The sequence below is a fragment of the Gekko japonicus genome, unplaced genomic scaffold (genome assembly GCF_001447785.1).
Source record: "Gekko japonicus isolate JY-2015 unplaced genomic scaffold, Gekko_japonicus_V1.1 scaffold860, whole genome shotgun sequence".
NCBI classification, from domain to species: domain Eukaryota; kingdom Metazoa; phylum Chordata; class Lepidosauria; order Squamata; family Gekkonidae; genus Gekko; species Gekko japonicus.
This window is the reverse complement of record NW_015172580.1, coordinates 19,649-30,278: the sequence shown is the minus strand read 5'-3', so window position 1 is coordinate 30,278 and position 10,630 is coordinate 19,649. Positions and strand designations below refer to the sequence as shown.

Below are 10,630 nucleotides of genomic sequence, written 5' to 3'. Positions count from 1 at the left end.
TTCCAATGGGCCGTCCAGCGTCTCCCATTGTTTCCAATGGGCAATCCTGTCCTTCTTTTTACTACATTCCTCCAAGACGTTTCAGAACGCATTGTAGAAACTGTACTGAAGATATTAGATCAGCCACAAACACGTGCACGCAAAAAAAAAAAGGCTCTTCAACCCTGGATCTCGATATCGAACCCACAGGTGACGCAGAAGATCCGTATAAGCGTTTGCACGTGTAGACAACTGGAGCTGCTGCTGCTGCAAACTGATTTTTCTTCCCCCAGGAAGGCAATTTAAAAGTTCAATATATTCCGTTCTTGAGGGGGCATGTAAAAGCTAGATATTTATTCCCTAAGAAGCGCTAGTGGTGCTTCATGGCGGCTTCTCCCGCACATGGCACAGCAACACCAGCGACCAGCCTCCCTCAGACGGAGGGGGAGGGGCCTAGGTGAAGCGAGAAAGGGAGGGAAGAAAGCCCGGCACTCTTCCCCCCTCCCACTAAGCGTTGCCGTTGCAACAGAGCGGTGACCGGGGTCGGAAGCTTGGCCGAACTCTCCCTCGGAGGCTCTCGGGCTGGCTTCGTTGACGTCAGAGAAGAGCGCGCGGAGAGCGGGTGACGAAGGCGGAAGCGGCGCAAGCTGCGGGACGCGATACTGAGCGAAGCCTGGCGCTCCGTTCTGCCCCTCCCCCGCAGCAGACCCAGCTCCGCAATGGAGGTAACGGGAGGTAACGGGAGGAACCGGGCGGGGGGGGGGGGTTCAGGATGAACCTTTGCCTGCTGCACTTCCAGTCTGGCCTCCACCGTCCCTTGTCCGTGGTCCCCAGCCCCAAAGTGGACATTGTTTATGAGGGTTAGCTGGGTTGGGTTGATCTCCTGACCCCAGAAATAGCAGGCACGGCCTTCTCTCCCTCATACCTAGGGTTGCCAGCCTCCAGGTGGTGACTGAAGATCTCCCGGGATTACAAATGATCTCCAGGAGACAGAGATCAGCTCGCCTGGAGAAAATGGCATCTTTGGAAGGTGGGCTCTATAGCCTTGTAGCCCACTGAAGTCCCCGCCCTCCTCAGGCTCCACACCTCAAATCTCCAGGTGTTTCACAGCCTGGAGCTGGCAAGCCCACTCAGCCCTCCAAGGACTAATTCCAGGAACCTCAGTATTTATTAACTTTCTTTTCTTTCCCTGGCCATTAAAACGATGGTGCTGACTTCTCTCATGTGATAGGTTCAGGGCTTGCCAATTTCTGCATCTTTATAAGGAGCAGCCAGCCATGCCGTAACAGGTCAAGCTGTTAGAGAACAGATAAAATGTGAGAACAGATTAAAAGTGAGCGGGCCTGTGGCTTAGTGGAAGAGCCTCTGCTTTGTTTTGTGTGCGCAGGTTGGTCCCAGTTTCAATCCTTGGCAACTTCAGTTAAAAAGAGCGGGTAGTAGGTGATGTGAAAGACCTCCACCTGAGACTGTGCAGAACAGGTTCCACGGCGTGCACGTCACCAGGAAGTGACGTTATGACGCCGGGCACGCTGGGGGCGGGGCCACGACCATCCGAGGGGGGGACTCTGTTTCCCCCTCGGATGGTCGTGGCCCCGCCCCCAGCGTGCCCGGCATCATAGCGTCACTTCCTGGTGACGTGCGTGTGGTGCGCGCACGCATAGGACGCCGGACGGGAGTCCCCCGCTTCCGAAGATTTTCGACTTGGCAACCCTACAGAGTGGACAGTACTGACCTTGATACATGAGTCGGACTATTGGTCTAAGGCAGCTTCATGAGCACATGTAGGGAAGGGCCCTGGGTCAGTGGTAAAGCATCTGCTTGGTATGCAGAGAAGTTCAATTCTTGGCACCTCCAGTTTAAAAAGTGTCAGGTAGTAGATGATATGAAAGACCTCTGCCTGACACCGTGGAGAGCCACTGCCAATCTGAGTACACTTGATGAACCAGGGGTCTGATTCAGTGTAAGGCACCTTCATGTGACCAACAGTACCACTCTAAACAGAATTATACAGTTGGCTTCACTGGCCTTGAAAGTGTGTGACTCTGCTTAAGATTTATTTTGTTTATTTATTTCATTAGATTTTTACCCCGCCCTCCCAGCAAAGCCGGCTCAGGGTGGTCCTGTAGTCCCTTGCTCAAGTCTTTCCTTTGAAACTTAATCAGATAGTTTTGAGATGTGTCACTGCCTCTGAGACCCAACCCCTCTGTGTTAGAGGGATAATAAACTTGCCATTATAAAGTTGGTGCAATGGGATGTGAAGCATTTCAATACTGTCAAATGATTATAAATGTAGTATTCTCATCATTTTATTTCTTTGCCGAAACTTCTTTATAAGCTGAGTACCAGTGTGTCAGACTGCTGTTCAAGGAACCCTAAATATAGTTGCTCCTGGGGCACTCCCCACATGAGTCTGGAGTTGGAACTCTGGGCTACTTGGTGAACATACCACCTCCACATCTTGCAAAGGGAACAGTATAATTGCAGTGCTGCTTGCCAAGTCTTGGTGCTGGAAATCTATTTTGATTGTCAAGCCTCAGCATTGTGATGTCTTACGAAATGTTACATACCTCCAAGCATGTGCTCAGCAATTACTGGAAAGCAACCAAAACCACACAGTCTCTGCATTAAGGAACATGGCAGTAATCTAATTACTTTGGGAGAAATCTTAGAGCCAAATTGGTGTACAAAATGTGTTTGGATCCTGTGCCAAGGGTGTTCAGGGTAGTGGTTGTTGGTCCTGCCTGTGTAGAAATTGAGCACTCATATTAAAAAATGATTTCAAAGTGCCCTTGTCTTGTCAGATTATGAAACCTTATTTGCTTATCCATGGATTTACCAGATTTATTTATTTTTTTGAGATGTGAGTGAAATCACGCTCGACTAACTTGTAAAACAGTGCTTAGTGTCACTTGATGAAAAATAAAGTTTAAACACACAAATTAAAAGGAAAGGTAGTTTGGGTTGAAAATTTTGTTGTAAAATGGTCGCAAATCTTATGAAGTCACCAAGTAGACTTTATTTTAGAGTACGTCTCCTTAGGTTAAAAATCTTCTCCTGGGAGATCTTTATTTGTTTTTATAGCATTTATCCCTTAGATATTTTGTTCAATTTTGTTTCTTGGTCTGTTTGCCTGTAATCTTCACTGGGCTGAAGGGAGAATAAGCTTCAGCTCATCCCAGACAAAATGTAAAATATTGGTGATGGGATGGCCCACTAATAGTATCCCATCTCCTTGAGGATTTTAGTGGTTGTCCTGGCTTCAATACTAATCATGATTTTCAAGGTAATAACTATTTTACTCTTTCAGAGTGCCTCTATCAGCTCCATTCTTGAAGGTGGAACTTGCTACTTTCATGTATGCCTTAGTAACTTCTTTGTTGGATTGTTGGATTCTTATTTTTAATCATGCTGCATAGGGATCTGTAATGTTGTGCTTACTTTTAGTGTTTTACATTTGTGTATTTTTTATTTTGTGGAAATTGTAAAGTAAGAACGGTACAGTGATTTATGAAGGGCTACTGTTCAGCAACTTGCATCGATACAGAACAGCAGACTGGCTCTTAGGTGTTAAGAGAACTTTTCTGGTTATAGTTCAGTCTCAGATCTTTTAAACCTTAAAAGTCAATATCAGTATTTTTAATCTGACCTGAAAACTGAAGAGCCTTAGTGAACACTTCTGGTCATGCGGTCAGACTACGTCATAAGGGATGGGCCACTCATTCTGATCTGCTGCCCCAAATGCCAGTCATTCTGTTGAGCTTCTCATGTAGCTGTCCCTGTGTTAGATCCATGAGGGTTCTTGCCACTGCGTACTGCTAATCATCCCCGTACAGCTTGTCTCTCACACACAACCTGGCCGGGTTGTCAGTATGGTTTCTCTCACATCAGCAATGATTGGGGGGGATAGTGAGCCCAAAGGACACTGTTCTCTCCCCTTTGATAGACCACAACTGTGCAAATAGTAGAGCACCCTCTCAGCTTCTTCCCAGCATAAGTCCCGTACTGAAGACAGCTGCAGTTGGTAATGAACAAGGAGTGACTGCAGAAGCCTTAGCTACCATTAAAACAGAGAGACAGCTGTGAAACAATCCAAACAGGGAACAGCATCAGGATGAGTTCCTAAGAAAAGTCAGGGGAATGGGGTTCTCGGCTCTTTTGTTTTGGCAAGTCTTCTGTGTCTTTGAAATTTGCATTGAAAGCAGAATCACAGTTCTCTTTTGCAGCATTCCCATGTTTAGTACAATTGTGCTGATCAAACGGCTGTCTGTTAAGCAGCCTTCAGTAGTGGAGGAGCCAGGTGAGACCAAGGAAGTTGGCAACCATGCAACAGAGCAGCTAGATGTGTACTGGTCCCTGCAGAAGTTTCTAGTGGCGTGGTGTTAATTGGAATGAAACTTAGCTGCTATCCTAAGCAATTTACAGAATGATTTTAGGATTGCATAAGTATTCTGTCAGGTTTTTAGAATGAAAACACCAGTTTATTATCTGTTGTGGACTGCACTACCTTGTTTTGTTTTATTTGCTGTATTACATTTTGATAGTTGCGAGCTGGTTTTAAGGACCTTTAGTCAGAAAGGCAGGAATGAAGACATAAGTAAGGTTTCAGTTCTAACGAAATGTTATTTTTACTACAGATGCAAGATGGTGGGCAAGAGACTGCAGCGTCTCCTTCCGCCCCTGGAACAGGAAAGTCAAAAGTAAGCTTTCTTTTCTTTTTAAAGACATATAATATATGCAAAAGGATGTTGCAAGCCTCTGTCCGTAGGGTGACTTGGTTTAGAAAAAAAATAGGATGGAATTGTTGGCTTTGCTTTATTACCAGGAAGAAAAGTCAGGACAGTCATTGAAAAAAAAAACCCCACATGTTTGGATGCTTCCCAAGTTTATTTGGCAAATACAGTTGGCAGCTGTTACTGGTAGCAGCTGGGCCAGCTTAAGAATAATCTGAAAGATCTAGCTCAGATATTTGGTTTTTCATTTCCTTATTGCTCATTCGTACTACAGTTAAATCAAAGAGCAGTTTTTACAGCATTCAGAAATTTAAGCAAAAGAACCTAAGCTTTATCGGTTTGGCATGCTTCTCAGGACATTTAGCCAGTTTCTCTGATTGTTAATCATTTCAGCGTGACTGTTAAACGCTTTGAGATGCATTTAGTAACCACTGTTGTGCAGTGACCAGCCCAGGATCAGGGTCTCTGTGAATCAGATGCCCTCTTGGGCTGCACGGTGCCATTATTTTTTTTGAGCTGGGGCTGACCTAGCTGCCTCTCTGATTCTTAAAGGGTCACAGGCACTCGCTAAATCCATGGGAATCCCCTGCATTTTCTCTGCTCTAGTATCCGATTGGCAATCATTTCCACGCACACGCACCCATGGTCTTTCTCATTTTTAAAAAATCAGCAGTTGACTATCATTGTAGCATTATAAAAATTTGTCTACCAGATATTATGAATTTTCAGCTTTCATTTTTTTAAAAAAAGATCAAGTCTCTAGCTTTTTCGTTATATAAAAAGAAATGGATATATCTGCAACTAAGGGAGCTAGAGACTTAGTTTCAATAAATGAATGCTGGGAATTTTGAGAATGTGATAGACAGGTTGCTATAATGCTGTAGTGATATTCAGATTTTTAAAAGACCCTTTGGTGAGGTGGAATGCCTGCTGCAGGGGACTGGGGTAGGGGTATGCACACAAAAAATCAGTATTTTCCGGTTTGGATATCCCAAACCTGAAAAATATTGGCATTTGCCGATATTCCTGAATCCCAGTATCGGTATGATACTGGGGTTTGGGAAGCTATTGGTATAGCTGAAATAATTTGGCTCAGTTATGCCCTATGGGGACAGATAATGATCCCACCAGTTGCGGGGGGAGGGGACAGCATGTTCCCATCATTGAAGGGAAGGCCAATTGCCTTCCCTTCAATGAAGGGAGCGTGCTGCCGCTGCAGTGCGACTCTAGAAAGGGGGGAATTAACCTTTAACCCCCCTTAGTCTTTGGAGTCGCTCCGCAGAGGTGGCACGCTCCCTTCAAATGTTTCTGCCTGGCACCAGGGCTAGGGCTGACCCCACGGTCAGGCAGAAGCTTCTCCTGGGTTCCCTTTCTCCTCCCCCCTCCTTTTCCTTCAACCCGCTTGGAGGAGAGGCGAAGGGAAGGGATAGAGGGAAAGGAATGGATCCCACGCGCTTCTGCCTGCTGTCAGAGGGGCTGGCGTGCTGGCCCCTCTGTCAGGCAGAAGCGCCTGAGATCCTTTCCCTCTCCCCCTTCGGCATCCCCGAATATGGAGGTATGCCCTAATTGGCCTGCCGAATCTGATTAAAGATTCTGATTCGGTACTTGGGCATCCCATATAATGCTGTATAGGCATTATTCCGGCTCCTAATCAGCTTGGCTGAGCCGAATGCACATCCCTAGACTAGGGTGGGGAAACCAGTTCAGATGTGGACAGATCAGGGCCTCCCCATCCACGTGGGTGCCCTCCCAGCTTTCCTACAGTTTTTCCAAAATGTTGCAGCAAAGCAAGTTAGGAGAAGACAGCGAAAACTCAGGAGGTACATGGAAGTGCCACAGTGCTATGGGAAAGCAGGGAAAAATGCACTTCCTATAATACCCTGACCAGGGCAAACCCCCCGGCCCCTGTGTAAGTAGCCACCTTCACCATGCAAGTAAAACAGGCTGCCTGGACTGGATCCCTCCAGAACAGAACCCCTCAGCTCTACATCTGCTTTGGTTCTGAAAGTCTTATGTCTGTTCCGAAAGTCTTGCAGGTCTATTGGGGGGGAAGCATTCTCAGACCCCTGAAACAGAACTGAAAATTTGCATGGTGCTTGCGAACTTTAGCATATTTCTTGGATGACCTTGTTGACGCAGACTCTTTTGAAGTGAATGAGGTTTCTGTGGGTGGAAGTAAATTACAAGCAGAGCCATAAAAGTTCCATAAGTACCTTATTTATTTAAAACATGTTGCCTTTCAGTGATGTAACTTACAAGGCAAGTTTCAAGACGACTAACATGAATGTGATTGAAGTACAATATTAAATACTCTAAATACTATTATCTAAAAACTGAATGGTTATTTGAAGCACATAGAAATAAACAATAAACTTTTGAATACTATCCAGTATCCAAGGCCTGGTGGAGTAAAAAAAGAAGTATTTTTTTTTAATTATAAATTTTATTTCAAATTAAAATAACAGTAACAATAACAGTAACAAGTACAAACAAGCATGGTATAACTCTATAATAAAGTTCAGGTCTCACAAATACAATGTTATAAAAAAGTAAACAGCAGAATTAATGAATAATTAACATATATGCTTCTTTAATTTGTGTAACATCTGCATTTTTACCATCTGTTCCTCGTAAAGAGTTAATAAACTTTTTCGTAAAAGGTAACCATTTTTGAACAAAGAATTTTTTATGTTTTGACATAGTAGAAGCTTCAGTATCTACTGTAATTTTATCAAAAATAAAGTAATCCCATGCTTTTTGTTTCCCCATCTGAATGGTAGGGATTTCTTTTTCTTTCCATTTTGAGGCAAGAACATTTTTTGCAGCTGCAAACATGGACAGTGCTAACTCCTGGGCATGTTTGGGAACTCTACAATTATCCCAAAGGTTCAATAAAATAATTTTTGGGCACTTTGGAATTTGATGTTCTATAATAGTGTTCATTTCCATTAAAATATGATCCCAAAATAGCTGAATTATTGGGCATGACCACCATGCATGGTAAGTAAAAAAAGAAGTCTTCATTGGCCTCCAAGGGAAGCTGAGTCCTGGTATTGGGTCCCTGAGCCAAGAAGATGCCAAATTTGTATCCATCCGAGATGGTGTTCTGAACAGGGCTTTCTTGGCAGATGTTGGAGAAATAGAGTGGAAATAGACACTTTATATGCTTGACGTGATGAAGATCATACTCTTATTAAACTACGATATATGTTTATGAATTTTACAGCTGGATACTTTACCCAAAGAAGAGCTCATCAAATTTGCAAAGAAGCAGATGATACTTTTACAGAAAGCGAAATCTCGATCTGCAGGTAACTTATTGAACCTTAAAGCGGCATGGCAGAGTGCAGGGGAGAAGAAGCAGAAGTGCCCTGATCGGTTGCCATTCCCTGCAGCAAATAAGGAGGGTGCTGAGAAAATAGCCTTTGAAATTCCTAGGAATTTCCTGCCTTCAGACATCATAACAAGCTCCATTTAAACACCAGTTAAACTCTCTGTGTGTGCAAGCACAGTTTCTTGCTGTGCTTGTGTGCACCCTGTCTTCCTCCCCCCAGCCTCTTCTCTTCACACGCGGAGAACTTCCCAGCTTGGTCCTGTTCACCATGATGTCTGAATGCTGGTTCCCTAGTGAAGTGGGTCCAGCTCACACATGCACACATTTTTACTATGCACCCTGTAGAATCTAAACTGGTATTCAACCAGTCTGTGTGGAGCCAACAAGCTCAAGGTATTTGGATGTCACCGGGGACTGGAACTTGATCAGGCCAGGAAGTTCTCTGGTCGTGGAGGGAGGGAGGCTGGAGGAGCTAGGGGTGTGCATGAGCACAGAGAAATGCTGTCTTTGCACCCACTTGGAGTTTCAGTGGAGTTTTGCAATGTCACAATGCAGCCCTTGTGGATGTCTGACTTGACCATGTTCCCACTGAAAACAGTGATGCTTAAACAGCTGCAGACAGAACTTTGTGCAGTCTGGAAATGTCACAGCGCTCTTCTTGGTACCTCATCTGATAGGATGCAGCTCTCTCATCTCTCCCCTCCCTCTTTCCCCTTGCATTTTATGCATTTGCCCTGGAAAATGACAGTGGGACGTTAGTCTAGCTGGGATTCCAGGAAAACTTTGAAGCAGCTCTTAGTTTCTGGTAGTTATTTATATCTAAAGTAGTCACAGTTGTTCAGTTATTGAAATGTAACAGATTTAGAGATCATATACTTTCCCCTCCTAGAACTGGAAAAGGAGATTGAAGAACTGAAATCAAAACCTGCCGCTGGAGGGACTGATGATATTATTCAGGTGGGAACATATCATTTTATGGTGCGCCATCTCAAGAAAAACAGTGTTCAGTATAATGGGAGTAATCTCTGCTTGCATCCCATGGCTTGGATTCCTCCTCTTAGCTGCTTGGCAGACCATTGATCTATGAACAAAAATGTAAGGAGTCCTGTCCTATCACTGGTATTTCTGGCCACTGTGTGACACAGAGTGTTGGACTGGATGGGCCTTTGGCCTGATCCAACATTGGCGTCTCTTATGTTCTTATGTTCTTAAAACAGCTTTTATAGGAACTCTCTCATCTTCTGTACTACTTATAAGAATAGAATAACGCTAAAACTTGCAATTGCTCTTCCAGAGGCATATTTCATTTCCAGTTATTTACTCGGTTTGGTGTAGACAGTTGCTGATCTGGAAAGTATGGCACAGAGCCGGAATCTTGTTATCTGCTTTAGACTTAATGAGTTATCACCAAAGGTTAGATCCAGAGTTCCATTCTACCAGTAGATGATCCTTCCATTTGGAGGAAGGCTTGACTGCTGGCACATCCACCCGAAGACTCTGATATCTTAGTAAGAAGTCTTAGGTAATGCCCTTGCTGCTCTCCTAGGTTCGGTCTGATGTCCATTTGTCAGATTTTGAGTGAAGGAAAGCTCATTCAACATGACTGTTCTGGGTTGTTCGGAGACTATTTTCACAGACTGGGTTTTTACTCAGTTTCTCAGGGCTGATAATGCTCCCAGCCTCCTTCCCCAGAACCAAAGGCACGGTTGCAGTCAAGTCCTCTTTGTCAGTGCTGTCTCATCAAGAACGATCTGTGTGGGAGGAAATAATTGTAGTTAACTATGCGATGGATATCTCTCTGCTGATCTGACGTAAGTGCATCAGGATCAGAGAGAATCCATGATTCTAAATGAATAACCCCAGGCTTGGCACTGAAGCGGGCGGATATGACCGTAATACTTGATATTGCTGTTGTTTCTGTGGCACGGGGGAGTGGAAATGCTGAGGGAAGAAATGAGATGCTTGCGAGGAGTAGCTGGGACTGGTGTTTATTTGCAGTGAGTCACTTTCTAATCTCTCTCTTCCGAAATTAGGCCCTCACGGAGAGACTGGACGTTGTTCTCCTCGAAAAAGCAGAAATCCAGCAACAGTGTCTAACTCTGAAAAAAGAAAATGTGAAAAGACAACAAGAAGCAGAGGTACTACATAAGCTCACAATACAAGAACTCGTGGGCAGTCAATGAAATTGCTGAGCAGTTGTGTTAGAACAGATAAAAGGAAGTACTTCTTCACCCAAAGAGTGATGAACACATGGAATTCACTGCCACAGGAGGTGGTGGTGGCTACAAGCATGGACGGCTTCAAGAGGGAATTGGATAAACATATGGAGCAGAGGTCCATCAGTGGCTATTAGCCACAAGGTATAGATAGGAACTCTCAGGCTGGGGCAAGGGATGGACTGTCTTCTTGGTGCTTGGGGGGAGCAACAGTGGGAGGGTTTCTAGTGTCCTGGCCCCACTGCTGGACCTCCTGATATCACCTGGTATTTTTGGCCACTGTGTGACACAGAGTGTTGGACTGGATGGACCATTGGCCTGATCCAACACTGGCTTCTCTTGTGTTCTTATGAAAGCATGGCTTATTTTCA

General features: G+C 44.6%; 1 protein-coding gene across 1 annotated transcript in view; it reads left to right on the top strand.

Moving 5' to 3' along the window:
- Positions 1-637: 637 nt before the first annotated feature.
- LOC107119023 (GRIP and coiled-coil domain-containing protein 2-like) overlaps positions 638-10,630 on the top strand; it is a gene marked incomplete at its 3' end in the record, with an annotated part of 28,368 nt that continues 18,375 nt past the window's right edge. Inside the window, exons 1-5 of the mRNA XM_015421446.1 lie at positions 638-704; positions 4,614-4,676; positions 7,936-8,020; positions 8,933-9,000; positions 10,077-10,181. Coding sequence (XP_015276932.1) covers positions 699-704; positions 4,614-4,676; positions 7,936-8,020; positions 8,933-9,000; positions 10,077-10,181 — 327 coding nt within the window. The remainder of the gene's footprint in view (positions 705-4,613; positions 4,677-7,935; positions 8,021-8,932; positions 9,001-10,076; positions 10,182-10,630) is intronic.